Source organism: Dipodomys merriami, unplaced genomic scaffold (assembly GCF_024711535.1).
Source record: "Dipodomys merriami isolate MVZ:Mamm:240054 unplaced genomic scaffold, mDipMer1.0.p SCAF_34, whole genome shotgun sequence".
Classification (NCBI taxonomy): domain Eukaryota; kingdom Metazoa; phylum Chordata; class Mammalia; order Rodentia; family Heteromyidae; genus Dipodomys; species Dipodomys merriami.
In genome coordinates, this window is record NW_027204937.1 from 954,536 (window position 1) to 973,552 (window position 19,017).

Consider the following 19,017-nt stretch of genomic DNA (forward strand, 5'->3'; position numbering starts at 1 on the left):
GAGGAGGCTGGGATCTGAGGATCATGGCTTGAAGCCAGCCTGAGCAGCAGGCTCTATTTCCAAAATAACCAGCAAAGACATCTGCCTGGATGTGGTAGCCCAATTGGCAGAAAACCTGTGCAAAAAACACTAAAAGTTCAAGTTCAAAGTCCTGTGTTCAAGTCAATGAGGACAGGCCCACCTTTCCAAACCTCCCAGGGAGAGAGAATCCTTCTTTGCTTTTTTCTCAGCTCCCTTCCTCCTCGTCCTCGTCCTCGTCCTCCTCTTCCTCCTCTTCGTCCTCCTCCTATACTCGGGGTAAAGCTCAGGGTTTGAGCTTGGCTGGTGCTTTACCCCTTGAACCACCACCTCAGCCCTTTTTGCTTTAGTTATATTTCCACTGAGCCTTCACATGATTGCTCCCATGTATTGGGGATTACAGCTGTGAACCACCAAATCCAGCTTGCTGGTTGAGAGGCGGTCTTGATCACTTTTTGCCCAGGCACTCACAGACATTCTTGCTAGAGGAGGGAGCTTTGTGGAGGAAGCTGCCCAAAGGGGAGTTGCAGACACACTTGAGTTGCCAACAGGCCACAGGAAAGAGAACTTCCACCTGACGCTCTTAGCCAACAATTGAATAATTGAACACAGCTGCTCTTTTTGTGACAAAAAGGTGGTGCTTCGTGGAAAGGAGCGAAGGAGTGCACCTCCCTCCTCTACATGTCACTGAGGACCCTGCTGGTCCATGGCTGGTCCAGGGTGGTCCTGTGGTTCTTCGGAGGCTCTGCAAACAGGTGGGAAGGGCAGCAGCTGTGAACCCCCAAGGGCCCAGCTCAGCACTGAGAACCTTCTGCTACCTGCCAAGCATGCTCATGCCACTGGGGAGAGCCCACATGGGCTGGGCTGCCGGTCCCCTCTTTCACCCTTCTGCCTGGTGCTTTCTGGATGCTTGTCCCTTTGGGTTCTTAGCCATGTGCTAAGAAATCTTTACAAACTCAGTTGCTTGCAACACTGAGATGTGACTGCATCTCTGCGTCATCTTCCCAGATTCTAAGATCTAGCTTCTGTAGACTGGAACTGAGAACCCAGGCTATCTCTCTGTGTGGAGGTCTAGGTAGGTTGGGATGCAGGGCACAGAAGGAAGAGGGGGAGGCCAGAGAGGGATCCAGGCTAAGTTTAGAGTGCTGGGAGGCGATGGGTGGGAAGTGAGGACTCCTCCATGAGACTGAGTGGAGTCAATCACAGTCACAGTCGAGAGAACCCTGAGGGGACGGTGACAACTCAAGGTGAGAGACAGAGACCTGAGGGCAGGACTCTTGTCCAGTTCCATTAGGATTTGGGACTTTTTTTCGACACCCGCCTACTGGCTCCTTGGGCAAGGGCCATCTGACAGAGTGTGGAGGGCAGGATGAGACTGAAACCGCATGCTCCAGGCCTGCGGGTGTGTGTGGAAGGGGGTGGGCTCCACTAGTATTTAATCAGATGGGACCGTCCTGGGTTCCAGGTGTACAGCCCTCGGCACCTAGGTCTCTTTCCCCCGACTGGGAGACACTGGGCTGCAGGCGGGCCCCACACCGTGAGCCAGACAGCCCGGCTGGCCTGCGTGGCCGTGTACTTGTCCCTTCTCGGGTCCTGGATCTGGGCGTCAGTGCCAGGTGCACATCTCTCCTCCTGCCCCATGTGCACCGACGACTCTGGGAGGCTGTGGTGGCTGCTGCGGGCCCTGCCGCTGGTCCTGCTGCTGCTGCTGAGCCCTGCGAGGTCCAGAGCCCACGAGCAGCTGGACAGAGACAGGAACAACTTGGGGCTCACCCCACCATTGGAGAACCAGCATGAGCCCACAACCATCATATACCGGAGCTCTGAGGTGGGGAGAAAGGGGGGTACTGAGGAGCCGCGTGGATGTCATTACTTTTCTGTCCTCAGTTTCCCCAGTGTAAGGGAAAATCTAAAGCAAAGATCCCGGAGAGCCTTTTCTTCATTTGGCCAATTGCTTAGCATGGGGCGGGAACCATAGGCACCAGATGGGGAGATAGGTTAGCAGAATCTGCCAGGACTGGCAGCAGTGCATGGCTGCACCTGGAGGCAGAGGGTCGGGGGAGCGGTGGGGTGGGGCTAGGGCTTGTAGTGCACTCAGACCGCCTGCCTGAGGTCTGGCTGGGGTCCAGCAGGCATGGTGTAAGCAGGTACTGGTGATGTGTCTGGCTGCTGAGAGGGGATGAAGGGGGGAAGGAGACTGGTAGATCACAGCTTGCAAGGCCCCAGAGAGATGGTTGTCACAGTCAGGCAGCTGCTGTCTCCTCCTAGCCACACCTGACTTGCTTGCTCGGCCTCTGGGATGGAATGGAGAGACCCAAGGGGCCTGTGCTGGGCCACAGGCTGCCAGGCTTTTGATCTGCTTCAGAGCACTTTTGCCTTATTCACTGGGTCTCTTGCCACCTTTCCAGGGATCTTGTGGGGCTGTGGTGCGGATAATAAGCCATGAGCTCAGCATGGTGCACTCCAGGCATCCCAGTGTTAGGAAGGCTGAGGCAGGACGACTGTGAGTTTGAGGCCAGCCTGGCTTCAAAGCAAGACTGTGTCTCAAAAAATTAATTAAAATAAGTAGATAGATCATAAAGAGGGCATTTCCAATCATCACTGCCCATCCTCTGTTGCCCCCCCATATCTATTGTACAAGGCTGAGTGTCCTATCCTAAGAGGTGCACGAGCAGAGGCTGGACAGCCACCGGGACCAGGTAGCAGAGGGTGTTCATCCCTGGTGGGAGTTTGTTCCAGGAAGTTCCTCAGGTCCACATGTTCATCCCATGAGCACTTTGGTGGAGTCAGATTTAGAATGCATGTGTGAAGTGTGTTGGGATTGGAACTGAGGGCATCGCCCTTGCTAGGCAGACATCCAGCACTGAGCATCCCTCCAGCCCCTTGGTGCTCTCAATGTCTTATTAGCATACATGAGTTGTCTAAAGGGGTTTCATTGTGGGATTTACATACATGCATAGGATGTGCTTGGATCCAATCTACTGCCTCTATCTTGTTCTGTCTATTTCTCCTTTAAGGTCAGTGGAGCTGGGATGGTAGGTGCCCACTACCATGTCTAGCTATTGGCTGAGATGGGCCCATTAGGAGCTGTTGGACTGGGACAGGGTAGAGCAGGTACCATATGGATGGTACAAAGCAGTCCCTTCACTCATAGAGAGGCCACACTAGTCCAGAATGAGGACTTCTTTGTGTTTTATAAGTGGAAAATCATTTTCAACCTATCCTTCCATTACAGTAATGAGAAACCACGGCCCACAGAGCATCTTCTCTCCCTGTGGAAGTGGCCTTGCTCTGATTCCCTGGACGTGGTGTGATGTGGATAGAGCAGTCTCTGGAATACAGAGACTCTGAGGCACAGGATGGTTAAGTGGCTTGCTCCTGGCCAATAACTGTTGGGCGTGGTAGGGCTCAGATCTATATTTTCCTGGCTCTGCAGTCTGTGTGGCATCTTGGGCTGCTTCTGGTGGGGAAAAATGGAGATGTGTTAGACTGGGAAGGAGTTTGGGACACTGGGCTGACGGGTGGCCTCCAGTTTCCCTAGGAAATGGATACCTTGTTTAGAAGTGTGTGGATCTGTTTGTGGGTGATGTCACTGTGTGTGTTGTGGAGAGGTTTAATCCTCACTGAGTCAGCTGGTATCTGTATTCTCTCTATGTCGCTGGTCTTTTCGGCTCTAAGTTAATCTGTAGAAAGGAACGGGGTATTTCTTTTGATGTCCTCATGCTCCTTTTCCTCCCTTGTGGCCAGAGTGCCTGGAAGGTGCCCAACACCTACTTGGTGATGTTCAAGGAATCTGAGAGTCAGCAGATGGAGAGTATTGTCCACCACCTTCAGAGCAAGGCTGCCAGGCGGAGCTTCAAGTTAGAAGTGCTCCACGTCTTCAAAGACCTCTTTCCTGGCATCCTGATGAAATCTGACAAAGTGAGCACACTGGATCTGGTGAGTCTCTGCTCAGGCATGCACTTCCCTCTGCTGGGGAAAGGCCTCACTCACCATCTGGTGGACACTCAGGAGACTGCAGACACTTATTGAGTACTGGTGCATCTCTAGTTCAGTGATGCCAGTGATGCCAGCCTCCTCAAGCAGCTTCTTTGTTAACCTGGCCAATTACCCTAACAGTACTTTGTCCATTCACCCTCATCAAAGCAGGAGGGATCTCAGTGCAGAGGCACCACATGGTCTCAGAGGGTAGAGCTGGACCCCCAGCTTCTGGCTCACCTGGCCATTGTCTTTGTGTTGGTGCATTGCAGCCTGTGCCCGCAGCTAAGGTGACAGAAAGGTTAGGGAGAGCCCAGGAGGGTGTGCAAGTGGGGTATGCTCTCGAGCAGAGAGAGGGATGAACACACACACACACACACACACACACACACACACACACACACACACACACACTCATACTATGCCCTCAATTCCTGCTGGTGTCTCTACCTTCTCCCATATCCTCTAACTTCTGCATTGGCTTAGCACCCAGTTGCCACCATTAGGGTTCATAACACTGTGGTCTAAAGAAGCAAATACAGGGGAAGGGAGTGAACACCCAGGATGGCCAGTGCTGACATCCTGATGTGCACATGGAGTCCTGGTCCAAGGGACTTCCCCCACTGTCCAGCCTGCCTAAAACTGGCACTGGCTGGCTCCCAGATGAGATGTGGAAGCTGAATCCCTTCTGCCACTCATGTGGGCTCAGCTACCAGTTGTGGGGGCACTGGTCCCAGCTTCCTCCACTCCCAAGCCTAGGAGAGCAGTGAGGACCCTGGTTTGTCTTCAGGTCCATGGAAGGGGGACTGTTGATGGGCTATGCTGGGAGCACTGGTAGGATCAGGTGCGACAAGTTCTGGGTGCTGCTGGTTAAGTGACTCATGAAATTGAGATCTTGTGTCCTTGGCATCCACAGGTCCTGAATCTGAGTCAGGTGAAGTTTATCGAGGAGGATTCCTTTGCCTTTGCACAGAGCCTCCTGTGGACCCCTCATCTGATTTTCTGTCAACGGAACCACATTCGGAGCATCCTGTGGAACCTGCGGCGGATTTCTCCTGAGTGGAACCAGTCTCATAGCTTCAACCACAGCAGTAAGACCACAGCTGCCATGGCCCACATCTCCTCCCTGTCCTGGCACCTGGCCCCCTGCCTGTTTTCTCTCTGTCCTCTCCAAACCCCACTTGGGACTGCGCCCCCTGCTGGTACTCAGTGCACAAGATTCTTATTGTACCTGAATTTTGTAAAATTTGGGGCCTTGAACTCAGGGCCTGGGTGATGTCCCTTCATTTTTTTTTTAGCTCAAAAGTAGTGCTCTACCGCGTGACTCACACGTCTACATCCAACTTTTTGCTGGTTAATTAGAGATAACAACCTCACAGACTTTTCTGTAGGGTAGGTTTTGAACTGCCACCCTCAGATCTCAGCTTCCTGAATAGCTAGGATTACAGGCCTGAGACACTGGTGCCTGAATAACTACCTTCATAATTCCTTCTTTCATCTTCTCTCCTGCAGGCCACTCTTGCCAGAGGAGGAGGCTGGATTGACTGTGACTTACAGTCTCTAATCTCTATAGCTTTCAGTCCTCAAAATAAGACCAGATTCCAGAGCTTCCCCCATCTAGGTCTCTAGTCTCCCCCGGCCTCCAAGCCTCTCTGCCCACATTTCCTTCTGCCTGTGCAGAGAGAGGCAGAGGGGGAGACCAGGAAAATAACTGTATGGTGGGTGGGTGTGGCGTCCCAATGACACTGAGCTGGGGAATGCAGTAAGGGCACCTGCTTGGGAAAGGATCAGAGGTTCTGACTGGACCCTTCAGTGTTAGGCAAGCCTGACACAGATGCTTGGAAACGACTTTGCTAGATAATTGGAGATGGAGTCTAGAGGAATTGTCTGCCCAGGCTGGCTTCACACCTTTAATGTCCTAGATCTCACATTCCCAAGTATGTAAGAGGCTTGAGACACTGATGCCCAACTTTATTCATTTATTTCCTCCTTTACAGTCTTGTAGTGTACACTCAGGGCCTCCTGCTTGGAAGGCAGGTCCTTTACCAGTTGACCATTTACATAGTAGATATTTTCAGATAAGTTCTCATGTTTATGCGAGAAATATAAGACCTATGCCACAATCCTCCTTGGTTTGGTTGCTGAGTAACTGCTAGCTATCGGTTAAGATGAGGTCTTGTGAACTGTTTGCCTGGGGTGGCCTTGTACCTTGATGCACTAGTCTCTGACTCACAGATAGCAGGTATTATTGCTGTGAGCCACTATGCTGTGCCTTCCCTTCCTTCTTGTGTAGTCCACTGTGGATTGAATGTAGGGCCACTGGTTCATGCTGGATGATATTTTACTGGAAAGATCTCTTACCCAGATGAGGTCTGGTGGTGGTACTGGAATTGGAATCCAGGGCCTCACATTTATGAGGTTACCACTGAGCTACACCTCTAGCCTCCAGATAGGTCTAAAAGGATCTGTTCTGGGGCCACTAGTGATGACCTCTCCTGCAGGTTTGGAGTAGACAGTCTGTTTCCTGCCCCCTAGGGATGCCCATGATGACCTTGTCCCTCCCTGGAGGAGTGGGGCACAGGGCTAGAGTCTTCTAGAGTCTTCTCAAGGGCTTGGCTAGAAGAGGCCATTTAGAAGCTGTTGGGCTGGGACAGGATAGGGGAAGTACCATATGGTCAGCTATAATGTAGGCTGGGAGTATCAGTGCTGTCCTTCATTAATAGAGAGACCAAGAGTACAGGTGACCAGCCTGTTTGTTATCCTCAAACCTAAACCTTGTAAGAGAATGGAGATTAAAGGAGGAGGTTCTGTGGAGATGGGTAGAACTTGGAGTGAGGTGGCTTTAAATCACGGAAAGCCAGCAACCAGCAGAAAAAGGAGAACAAGGTCATGGAGGCTTGTTATTCAGAAGCTTCAGAGGGAGTGTGGCATGGCTGATCATTTTATCTTGAATTTCTGGTTTCACTAACTGTAGTTCGAGTTGGTCAGCAGGACAACCGTAGAGCTTGTGCTGCTGTAATCCTGCCTCAAGAGAACCAGTAGTAAGAGCAGGTCACTGAGGCCCTGCCTCCTGGCTGCTCCCAGCCAATGACAGAGCTCAAGGTGGAGCTGGGCCATTTGAGTTGATAACAAGACCCAGGCAGCATGCTATTGGGGAGTTTCCTGATTCTCTCGAATTGGCCACCTACATTGTTTTGGACAGTTTCCTATCTCTTTTTTTTATTGTGAAAATCCTGTAAAGAGGGTTTACAATTACATGGGCAAGATAATGACTACATTTCTTATCAAGCATTATAGCCTCCTCCTTTGTTTCCCCTTCCCATGCCTTCCCATACTTACCCCATCCTTTCCCCCACTCAATCCTCCCCACCCCATCAAAGTTGTAATGTTCTTTTTCAATATAACGGCTTGTACATCTCTTGCCTCACTAGCCTGGTCAGTAAAATATTCCCAATAGGAGGTAGTGGGAGGACTTTTCGAAGATTAAGTTCATGTACAGTCCTTGAAACAGTGTGCATAATTGGTAAGCAGAGCATGCCACCATTGATACACATGACCACCCATAACATCATCCTTACGGTTCTCCTTTTCCTCATCTCGCACAAATGTCACTGTGGGAAGAGAGGGACAACCCCATGGAGGTGTATCTCTTGGGCACTCGCATCCAACCTAATCACCTGGAAATTAAGGGCAGGATCAACATCTCTAACTTTGAGAGAGTGCCTGAGGAGGAGTGGCAGAGCACCAGTGCGCCCAGGACACAGGTGAGCCATCCTTCCCCAGCCCATCCCAGAGGAAGATGAGGACCACCAGACCTGGAGCACCATGGCCACCCTCCCCAGCCATCACCGTCCATCCCCAGTCCTCAGCTGTAGGCAGGGAGTGTGGGCATTGCAGTTTATCCGGGGTCTGTTGGGAAATCATGGGGTAGATGGCTTTCTCATCTGGTCTTTGTTTTGGTGGAGCAGGAGTTTAATTGTGTAGGCCATGGTACCCACCTGGCAGCTCTGGTCAGCGGCCAGGTTGTTGGCGTGGCCAAGGACATCAAGATACACAGCCTGCGTGTGCTGAACTGCCAAGGGAAGGGCACCGTAAGCGGCATCGTCATGGGTGAGTGGCAGCTCCCATTCTGTTGTCTTTCCATCTGGCCATGGGGGCAGGGGCTTCAGCCAGGGAGGAGCAATGTCTCCAGACCCAAGAGGGCATGGTAGCCTCTGCCACAGAGTACCAGTGGAGGAGCAGCAGAACCTTCAAAGTTGCCAGTGCAGGTGGAGAGACTGAGGGCTCAAGGGAGCAGAGACCCAGCCCAAGTGAGCCCCTGTTCCATGCTCCTTCTCCATTCCATGTGCTCTGTGCTTGCAGAATTCTGTGTCATTTGTCATGTGGGTTTAGATCTCCACAGACCCTGAGGAGACAGAAAGGAAGCCAGTTTCCCCTCCAATCATGGTGGGGCTCATTTCTCTTAGTTTGGCTCCGTGTGTCACCTTGGCTGAGAAGACTTGGTAGAGGAACCGCCAACCCATTGTTCAGATTGTCCCAGTTTCTTCATCCACTTCATGGAGAGGAGAGGTGGGGCCCGGGTCTGAGAGGTCCTGCTGACAGCCAAGCCTGTCGTGGCCATGGACAGGGAACAAGGAGGGAGCTCTGCACAGAGCTGTGGTGGCCAAAGGCTGAGCCAAGGGCTGTGGACGCCACACCTGGGGCTGGCAGGTGACATCCATTAACAGTTAGTGAAACCAGCTAGAGAGGGCGACTTGTCCAGGCTCACAGAGAAGAACCTGGCTCACAGAGAAGATACTGGGTGGAGGCTGACTCACTTTCCCCAAGAGCCCAGGCCCCTGGTCAGATGCTCAACTGCATGGAGTCCAGAGGTACACACTGCCCCAAATCTTATTCACAGAGGCTCCAGCTTTGTGTTCCATTGCAGGCAGGGATCAAGAGACCCTGGCTCATCACAGTGACCCCCGTGCCTGTCTCATGCCTCTGCTGATTGACCTTGGCCTTGACCTTTGATTCCCAAAGGTGATGAGTGGAGGGAAGGCTTGGATGCTGGTCCTGGCACAGGGAAGAGCAGCCCCTCTTTGGAGTCTTAGTCATGGCATCACCTGGCCAGAGCAGGGCTCACACAGAGGAGCTGTCACCTCCACCACAATCAGCAGTTCCTCTGTGCACAGTGACTGAAATGAGGTGTGACTGAGCACAGAGCTTTGCACAGCGCAGCGGTCTAATAACTACAGCTGTGACTGCGCTTGTTACCCCCACTGCCATGCCCACTCCCCCTCCCTCCTCAGCAGCTGTCCTCTAGGCATGTGGCAGTAAGATTCCAACTCCTCCCTTGGCCACCGAGGACCAGATCCAAGAGTGGTTGAGGGGTCAGTGTAGTGACACTAGTGTGTTGCCAGGAGCTGAACATATAGGGTTGTTTGCTGCAGGTGCCTGCCCTAGGCAGGTTTAGACCCCAGGACTCCAGGTCATGCTGGATGGCCAGAGGCAGATCATAGTTGTGAGGGAGCCCCATTTCCCTAGGATGGCAGCCAGCTGCCCTTGGAACCCTGGAGACCTCCAGAGTACCTGTGCCTGTTTTATAATGGGGTTGACAGCTGGCAGCAGGCAGCCAGGACAGGCTCAGGTTTCTGTGGGTGGGATGCTCTAAGAGACACTGGAGCCAGGCCTAGAGTGTGGTGAGTGATCGTGAAGTCTGCCTTCATTCTCAGAACATCAAGCTTCCATCTCAAGACCTGTGTCCTGGAAAGGTGTAAGGACAGGTTGTTGTGAGCATCTTTTAAACCAGTCATCTAGAGAGGCGAGCAGGGGAAGTTCTGGGGACTGGCCAGTGTGCAGCTGCAGTCGTGATTAATGACTCCCATGTGTACACATGGGAAATGTGAGTTTGTGTGTGTGTGTGTGTGTGTGTGTGTTTCTGTGTGTGTGTGTGTGTGTGTGTGTGTGTGTGTGTGTGTGTGTGTGTGTGTGTGGTCAAGATCTGAGGACTGACTCTTGGCATCTGGTGGTTGAGCCTCCAATCTTCAGGAGAGGCCAGGCAGGCTAGCAATGCCTGTAGATTTTTTTTGGGTCCAGTTGTGGGGCCTGAACTCTGGGCCTGGGTGCTGTCTGTCAGCTCTTCAGCTCAAGGCTAGTGCTCTACCACTGGAGCCACAGTGCCACTTCTGGCTTTTTAAATATCTTTTTGTTTATGTGGTGCTGGGAAATCAAGCTGAGGGCCTCAGGCATGTAAGACAAGCGCTCTACCACTGAGCCACCTTCCCAGCCCCAGAAATACCTGCAGTCTTGAGTCAGAAGGTTGTGTGCAGGCAGAATTCCTGCTTCCTTTGAGCCATCATGTGATTGAGCCATCACAGTGAGCAAGGCTCACTACCTTAACAGAAGTCATTAAAACAAAAGAATAATGGATATAAATGTTAACCATGTCGTGTGTGTGTGTGGTGTGTGTGTGTGTGTGTGTGTGTGTGTGTGTGTGTGTGTGTGTGTGTGTGTGTGTGTACACACATTAAGATGCATTTCACATAACAGCATCATCGAGTTGTCAATAATGAGCATCACTGCTGTTTTGGAGGGAAGGGGTTGGAGGAAGGAAGTGTGTCCGCTTCAGACAGTCATATGGCTCTGTTCTCTCAGGCTTGGAGTTTCTTTGGAAAAAGCTGGTCTCCAATCCCTCCAAGCGCATGGTAGTGCTGCTGCCCCTGGTTAGTGGGTACAGTCAGAGCATCAACGATGCCTGCAAGCGCCTGGCAAGGGCTGGAGCAGTGCTGGTGGCCGCTGCGGGCAACTTTCAGAGCAATGCCTGTGCCTACTCTCCAGCGTCGTCTCCTGAGGTAGGTGCCAGCAGGGCTTCCTGCTCATGTCCTGCCTTGCAGGTTGTCAGAGGCCCAGCTTCCCCAAACCCCAGTGTGACAAGGGTTGGGGCTAGTCCTGCCCTTCCTTTAAACCACATCCCTACACTCCCCCCAGCCAACCACCCCCCGCATGGAATCCTCCTCCTGTGCCATGCCTCCCCTCCTGATTGACATTTGCAGAGCCCCTGCCTTGTGTGGGGCTTGTCTGGCAGTACCAGGAGGAGGACACCTGTCCCACTTCCCCGATTTCTGGGCCCTGAAATGTGGGGAAGCTGCTTCACTCTCCCTCTTCCCCTGAGACTGGCCCAACAGGCCTACAGAGATGCTGAACTTAAAACCACCTGTACCCAGCCTGGCTGATTAGGGGTTGCCCCACAGCACTCTGCCTTCTTGATGACAACATTATATGTTTAGTATTTGTCTCCCTATTATGTACATTAAGCATGGGGAACACTGTCTATATCCTGTGGAAGTCCCAGAACAGGACAGGGTATCAGCTGTGCTCATGAGCCAGATTTTCCTCAGAAGGGGACATGTGCATGGGGCTTAAACAGGTAGTATAGGAGTCGATCCATGTGCCCATGAAGCCTCTTCCTCAACTCTTTGCCACATTCCAGGTCATCACTGTTGGAGCTGTCGATTCCCAGGACCAGCCTTTCACCCAGGGACCTCTGGGGACCAACTATGGATCCTGTGTGGACATCTTTGCTCCTGGGAAAAGCATTGTCAGTGCTAACAAAGACTGTACCATTTGTTATGTAAGAGAGAGTGGGACCGCGCAGGCGGCTGCGCATGTGACTGGTGAGCCACTACGCCACTGTCCTGGCCACCAGGATTCCAGTGGCCCCTTTGGCCAGATCCTCCATATGCCAGGCTCTGCGCAGGAGGACCAAATGGGCAGACCTGATGGTGATGGTGCACTTTGCATCTCTGGGGTTTGGAGGGTAAACAGGAGTTCACCTGGTGAACAAAATGGCCAGTACCAAGGCCTGGAGGTAATAGGACAAGCTTTCACTAAGCAAGGGATTGCAGGTGGCTTCATTTTGGGAAGAGCACATGATGTGCGCATGTGTGTGCATTTGTGTCCTAAAAGGAGTTCCCAGCTAGGACGGAAGGCCAGGCCATCACCTTGTCTGACCTCTCCCTTCCCCATCAGGCATTGCAGCCCTGATGCTCACTGCCCAGCCAAACCTCACTGTGGCTGAGCTGAGGCAGAGGCTGCTCCACTACTCTATCAGAAATGCTATCAATGACACCTGGTTCCCCGAGGAGGAGCGATTCAAGACCCCCAACCTGGTGGCTGCACTGCCCCCCAGCACCCAGGAAACAGGTGAGCAGGGCAGGTGGGTAGGCAGAGGCCAACCTGGGGTGTGAGAGGCCCATGAGATGGTGACAGTCCCCAACCTGGTTGACAGAAGGACTGTCCTCCTCAGATAGGACTCCAGGATCCAGGGCATTGTTGTAACTCTATAGTTTTATCTCAAAGGTTCATGTGGTGTCTTAGTTTCTCTCCCTCACCTCGGGTTGAAGCTTTTTCTGGAGTCTCCCAAGAGCCTCCTTATCCTGTTCTTGTTGCAGGTGGACAGCTGTTCTGCAGAACTGTGTGGTCAGAACCCTGGGACTTCAGGCTGACACACGCTGCTGAGGCTCACTGTGACCCGGAGGAGGAGCTGCTGGGCTGCTCCAGTTTCTCCCAGACTGGGAAGCGGCAGGGCGAGCGTGTGGGGGTGAGCTGCACACTCTGTGTGCCCAGTCCTCTGTCCTCTGGATTCCAATCCCTGTCTCGACTTCAAAGGCCTGGGCAGGGCCAGGTGCTCCTGGGGGACTCAGGACAGACAGCACCCTCATGGGCACAGGAGGGAAAAGACAGCGGTGGATTTGGCTCTCTGCCTTGCCTAAAGCCATCTCTATGCTGGGTGTTTTTGTCTCACGCCTGTTGTTCTAATGACTCAGGAGGCTTAGATCTGAGGATCGTGGTTCAAAAGCCAGCCCAGTCAGGAAATGTCATGTGGTTCTTATTTCCAATTAAGGGTGAAGAAGAGTTGCAGCTCTGCTGGTAGAATGCCAGGCTTGAATAATAAAGCTGAGGGACAGCACCTAGGCCCTGAGTTCAAGTCCCCGTACTGACACACCCCTTCCTTCTCCTTGCCAACCAAGAACATCCACAACCAGGACCCTCAGGTTGGGATGACGGAGGCTCTGTGAGCTGAGAACTTCAAAGTTGCAGAAGTAGCTGATGGAGTTTCCAGACCCTAGTTGGCCCTGGGAAGGGTAGGGGGCAAGAAGGTGAGGTGGGTGAATATTTCTGTGCAGAAGTCATTGTTAGGGAGGTTTCTCAGGAGAGGCGTGGTGCGTCAGGGAGCCCGTAGGTCCTGTGGTGCTGTCTCAGGTCACCTTGTCTCCACTTGGAAGCCATTGTCAGTGTTGGGAAGATTTATCTGAGCTGCACATGGCAGCAGATCCGGCCTGGGCCCAACCAGTGCTGAGGATTCAGGAACCAGAAATTGCAGACTGGGTCCCTCTCAGACTTGATTTCCCAGTCCCCAAACCTCTGCACAACAATTTCCCATTCCTCTCTTGGACTCTCAGATCCTAGGAAACAGACGCGTTTGCCTGGCATTTGGAGATAGTCAGGTTTCTGCGGTGGCCAGATGCTGCCTGCTCCCCCGAGCCAACTGCAGCGTCCACACAGCTGCTCCAGCCTTGGTGGGGCTGAAGACCTACACCCACTGCCCAGATCCTGACCAAGTCCTCACAGGTAGGGGCAGGTCCTGCCAGGATGAGTAAGAGGCACTACCTCCTGCTGGTCAGGAGCCTTGTCCCACACTTGGTCCCCATTAGTGTGAGCAGCAGATTTAGGAGCCTCAGGAGTCATAGCTAAGCCAGATGTGCAACTTGCATGCCACGTGGCCTTGGGTAGGTTCACTTCTCTCTCTCTCTGTTTACCTCTCTCTTCCTCCCCTGCCTCAGTGGCAGCGATGAGAGGGATGGCAGATGGGCTCCGGCTTGGGCACTGGGAGCTGTTTACCAGCTGTGTGGTGGGGAGCCATAGTTCAGGCCTGTCAGAAGTGGGGCACAGCTCAGGTTGATTCCAACTGCCACTCAGTAGCTGGCAAGTTCCTTCTCAGCCCTGAGCCCTAGTGTCCTCATCGTGAATGCTCAGCTCTAATCCTGGGAGAGTATGCTTTCTGGTGGCCACGGTTATCGGCCATCACTCTGAAGTCCTTTCTTTGGGCTAAGGACCTCCTGTCAAAACTTGCCCAGGAAAGTGTCTGGAAGTCATGGGTGACGGCTGGACTTAGGAGCTGGGCACTGTGGATCTTGGGCTACAGCCATGCTCAGAAGGTGCTTGGTACCAGGTGGGGCTTAAGGGGCTCTAGGAATTATCTTCAGTCACTAGGTCAGGAGCTGGCCTTGGACAGCTAAGCACAGGGGAGTCTAAAGTCTCTGGAATAGTAAGGGTCAGGTGGGGTTAAAAGCTGGCTGGATTAGGATTCGCAGCAGTCAGATGAACCCAGTGGCTAGAGCCTTGTCCAGAACAAGAGCTCCATGTGGCTGCTGGCCTGGCAGGGAGCCTGACCTTTGGCAAAGCTGGAGAACCACAGGCACTCACTGCGTAGCCCATGCCAAGTTCCATTTGCAGGTCAAGTGGCTGAATTCATTTCTTAAAGCCACGTAGCCGGGAGAGGGGCTCTGGTCCTGGCTACCATAACCGTAATGTGGGCAGAGCCCGGGTCCTGCATGGGCAGTACGGGGACTTCCCAGGCATTTCCTGCTTCAGCTAAGCAGGAATTCTGTGAGTCGATGGTATTGCTCTGGCTGTTTTAGCAAATAGGGAAACTGAGGCTTGATGAATTCCAGCAAGCCATGCACAATTTTACAGCCAGGTGACCCTGATTCCCAAGCCTACAGATCCAAGCTCAGGCTGATCTTCTAGCTGGTGATGGATGGGGAAGGGACCTGAGGTGGGAGGGGGTTGTGGTGAGAAGTAGCTGAACATTTCTGGCCTGGGGATCCTGTCCCAGGGCTCCCCTTCTTTGGTGGAGAGGTGACCATGTGATTCCCAGGAAACTATGGCTCAGAGCAGTTGAGCTGCTCTCCCAAGGTCCTACAAGTCAGAGCTAAGCCAAAAGTCCTGCTGCTCAGGCAATGTCTCTTCTACTCAGAGCTGCTCCTGGGTTTCCCTGGTTTTGGATCCTAAAAATAAAGTACGTGATGGAGGGAAAGGGTGTCCGGCATCCCAGGGTGTGAGCTGGCCCTCTTCTGTTCCAGGCTGCAGCTCCCATTGGGAGGTGGAGAATCTTGGTGTCTTCCCACATACCACACCTAAGAGAGGTACTAATCTGCCCAGACGTTGTGCGGGACACAAGGAGGCCAGTGTCCATGCCTCCTGCTGCCATGCTCCGGGCCTGCAGTGTACAACGAAGAAGTACAGGCCTTTAAGCCCCTTGGAGAAGGTGAAGGGTTAAGGTTGTGGGAGGTGGGGTTGAGATGACTGGGCTGTATCCTCTTGGGGTGGTCAGTGCACAGTGGAGGATCTATGCACCTGTGCTGTGTGTATGTGTGTGTGAGTGTTGTGGCTTGATTTTGTTTCTGTCCAGATTGGTAAGGTATGCTCTCCAGGTGCCCTGTCCCACTTTAAGGATAGCACACATAAACAGGGCATAAAGAAATGCAGTGCTTGGCTGAGAATGTGGCTCAGTGGTAGAGTGCTTGCCTCGCACACACGAAGCTCTGGTTTCAATTTTCTCAGTACAAAGTAAACAGAAAAAGCCAAAAGTGGTGCTGTGGCTCAAGTGGTAGAGTCTTGAGCAAAAGAAGCTCAAGGACAGTGCTCAGGCCCTAAATTCAAGCCCTAGTATTGGCAGAGAGAGAGACAGAGAGAGAGAGACAGAGAGAGAGACAGACAGACAGACAGACAGACAGACAGACACACAGACACACAGACACACAGACAGAGACAGAGAAAGAGAGAGAGGGAGGGACAGAGACAGAGAGAGACAGAGAGAGAGACAGAGACAGAGGGAAACAAAGAGAGAGAGACAGAGAGACAAAGAAACAAGAAATGCATTGCTGAGTCTCAAAAAAGTAATGTAATGCTGTGCTTGTTATACCTGCTACTTTTAAGGAAGAAGTAGGATCTCAGTTTGAGACCCACCTGGACAAAATGCAAAGAAATAATATCTAAACAATTAAGCTGGGTATGCTGGTACAACTGGACTAGCAGCTGGCACTTTCTCTCTCTCTCTCTCTCTCTCTCTCTCTCTCTCTCTCTCTCTCTCTCTCTCTCTCTCTCTCTCTCTCTCTCTCTCTCTCTCCCTGTCTCTCTGTCTCTCTGTCTCTCTCTCACTCTCTATAAGTAGCATAAATAGGAGGAATGAAAAGAACTATAGAAAAAAGGGCCAGAGTTGTGACTCAAGTGCTAGAGAGCCTGCTTAGCATTCATGAATTCATACCCCAGTATTACCTTAAAAAAAAAAAGCAACCCAGTAGTCTGTACTCATACCTGTATGTCGAGCTACTAAGGGAGCCGAGATCTGAAGATTGGGGTTCAAAGCCTGCCAAGGCAGGAAAGTCTAAGAAACTCTTACCTCCAATTAACAGCCTCAAGAATCCAGAAGTGGAGCTGTGGCTTAAGTCTAGATTTCTAACCCCAGGTTTGGTGCTCTCTCTCTGTCTCTCTCTGTGTCTCTCTGTCTCTGTCTCTTTCTCTCTCTTTCGCTCCCTCTCACTGTCTCTCTTTCTCTCTCTCTCTCTCTCTCTCTCTCTCTCTCTCTCTCTCTCTCTCTCTCTTACACATACACACACACACACACACACACACACACACACACACACACACACACACACACATTAACACCTGTGCACTTAACACACCGAGTGGGAGTTGTTCAGGGCTGGAATGGCTGAGCAACCATGGAAGGTTGGAGGAGAAGGAAGATCCCTGAAGGGAATGCAGGTCACACTTGGACTCTTGGAGTCTGAGAGCTAGCCTCTAGAGGTCATGGCAGGAGTAGTTTGGGACCTAAGGGTGGTGGCTCTGGTCTGGGATGAGCTGCAACAAGGAGTGGAGGGCTGTTGCAAGGACTTGTGGAGCTGCTTGGGGGATGGAGTTGCCATCACTGGGTGGGGAAGGCTGTGGGAGGGGTGGCTTGTAGGGAAGTGGGAAGTGGGAGGGGCTTTGGTTTGTTGAGATGTCTGTCTGGACCCCAGTGTCCTGGTAGGCTTGGGCTCAAGCACCCTGAAGGAGTGGTGGGCAGCGTTGAACACAGTCCCTTTGGGGTGTGAGGGGCAGAACCAAGCCAGGTGTTCACAGTTTGGTCCCCACTGAGGGTTGCTGGGAGGCACAGTGTAGCAGGTGGCTTAGAGACCTGACCATGCATGCTGGACCTGGCCTTACTTGTCTTCCCTGGACTCTGGCAGGTCACCGTGAGCTGTGATGCAGGCTGGACCCTGACCAGCTGCAATGCCCATCCTGAGACCTCAGTCACCCTGGGAGCTTTCCCTGTGGACAACACATGTGTGGTGAAGCACCAGGATCGTGACGAAACAGGAAGGACCAGTAAGGAGTTTGTAATAGTCATCGCCATCTGCTGCCGCATCCAGCCTTCAGGACAAGCATAGAGTGGATGGAAAGACCTCAACCTGCCGTGTGGTGCTGACCACGGCAGGACTGGGGTGGAGACTCTTGCCCAGAGAGAACTTGTTCCCACCTGAGTGCCCTTCTCTGCCAGAGTTACAGAAAGGGCCCCCGTTAGGAGCAAGGAAGGGTGGTTTGATAGTAAGCGTGGTTCCTGGCAGACTTATCAGCAAAGTCACCTTTCATGTGCATTTGCCTCCAGGAGTTGACACGGGTCTGCAGGAGGCACTTGGATTGAGAGGAGCCAGTGTTAGCAGGAACAAATGAGGGTGACTGGTGCTGGGGACCCCTCATGGTCTTCTCACTTTGTAGAAACTCCTTTGGAATTACTGATTGAGAGGGCCACCCCAGCTAGGACAAGCGTGTCTCAGGTGACCATAGGGCCATGCCTCAGTTTTTCCTTGCTATCCTTGCTCTACTCCACCTCCAGCTATGTCTCCTACTGTGAGCACCTGCCGTAGAGGCTGACAGATTGCATCCCAATCCCTACTTCTCCTGATCCCTGTTCTGCCCTACACTCTATGCACTGGTTACCCATACTTATGGAGCAAGATACAGGACCAGAGAGGGGAGGGCCTGTAGGCATACAGTGGGATGTGAGGTGATATAAAGGGAGGTGGTAGGTTGGGCACCTTATTTCTGCAGGGAACAAGGTGTGAAGGCAGCCAGAGCCTACTTGCTCTAGGGCTTGTCCCTGGGGGCATGGGCCTTCTCCTGTGGTGGTCTCACTCCTGGGGTCTGGGGGAATATGTGAGGGTGCAGGTGGCCTGTGTAAGGATCAGCTGCCCACATGTGAATAAATATCAGAATTTACCAACACTTGTCTATCCTTTGAGTCTCCGTTGGCTTTGTGTGTCTGGGGCTTGAACTCAGGGCCTGAACACTGTGCCTGACCCTTTTTTTTTTACTCAAGGCTCGTACTCTACCCCTAGAGCCACAGCTCTAGTTCCAGTTAATTGAGTAAAGATATGAGTCTCACAGACCTTTCTGCCTAGGCTGGAACTGAGATCCTCAGATCTCAGCCTCTTGAGTACCTAGGATTAGAAGCATGAGCCATTGTCACCCTGTTTTCTGTTGCCCTTTTATAGCAAATCAATTTTCTGACCTGGTTTGCTTTTGTGACTTGATATTTACTCTAGGTTTTTTAACCATTTTTATTTTTAGTTATATTTGAGTGACAAGGAGAGTGCTTGGCTCCGCTGGGACTGGCAGGGAGAACAGGAACCCCCTCAGGTGCTCATCTTACAGGAGCACAGTGAATGTCGATATGAAGCCACCTCAAGACCTACACACAATTGTGGTGCCTCTTCCTAGCCCAAGTTCCCAACCCTTTTCCCATTCCAGGCCCCATCAAGAGCACTGGGCCTAGCACAGGGAATGGTCATGGCACTGCTGCTCACAAACCTGCAGATGCTTCTGAGTCAGGGTCCCTGCATGATTATGGTTCTTGACTTGAACCAAGCTTGGCATGTGACTAGCTTTCCAACCATCATGCTGGCATGAAGTTACTCTTGGTGCCACACTGCA

At 52.3% G+C, this 19,017-nt stretch overlaps 1 protein-coding gene across 1 annotated transcript; it reads left to right on the top strand.

The window, feature by feature from the left end:
- Positions 1-1,657: 1,657 nt before the first annotated feature.
- LOC138803514 (proprotein convertase subtilisin/kexin type 9-like) lies at positions 1,658-17,474 on the top strand. Its single transcript, XM_069987624.1, has 12 exons — positions 1,658-1,846; positions 3,766-3,957; positions 4,913-5,087; positions 7,618-7,760; positions 7,965-8,106; positions 10,633-10,829; positions 11,468-11,651; positions 12,007-12,180; positions 12,429-12,577; positions 13,440-13,608; positions 15,123-15,307; positions 17,274-17,474. Exons 1-12 carry the CDS (start codon positions 1,658-1,660, stop codon positions 17,472-17,474), a joined length of 2,100 nt encoding a protein of 699 aa, XP_069843725.1.
- The last annotated feature ends 1,543 nt before the right edge of the window (positions 17,475-19,017 follow it).

Coding starts and splice junctions, on each gene's coding strand:
- LOC138803514 (XM_069987624.1), top strand. CDS start 1,658: ATGTGCACCGACGACTCTGGGAGGCTGTGGTGGCTGCTGCGGGCCCTG. Junction 5,088..7,617: donor TCATAGCTTCAACCACAGCA/GTAAGACCACAG, acceptor CACTGTGGGAAG/AGAGGGACAACCCCATGGAG. Junction 7,761..7,964: donor CCAGTGCGCCCAGGACACAG/GTGAGCCATCCT, acceptor TTGGTGGAGCAG/GAGTTTAATTGTGTAGGCCA.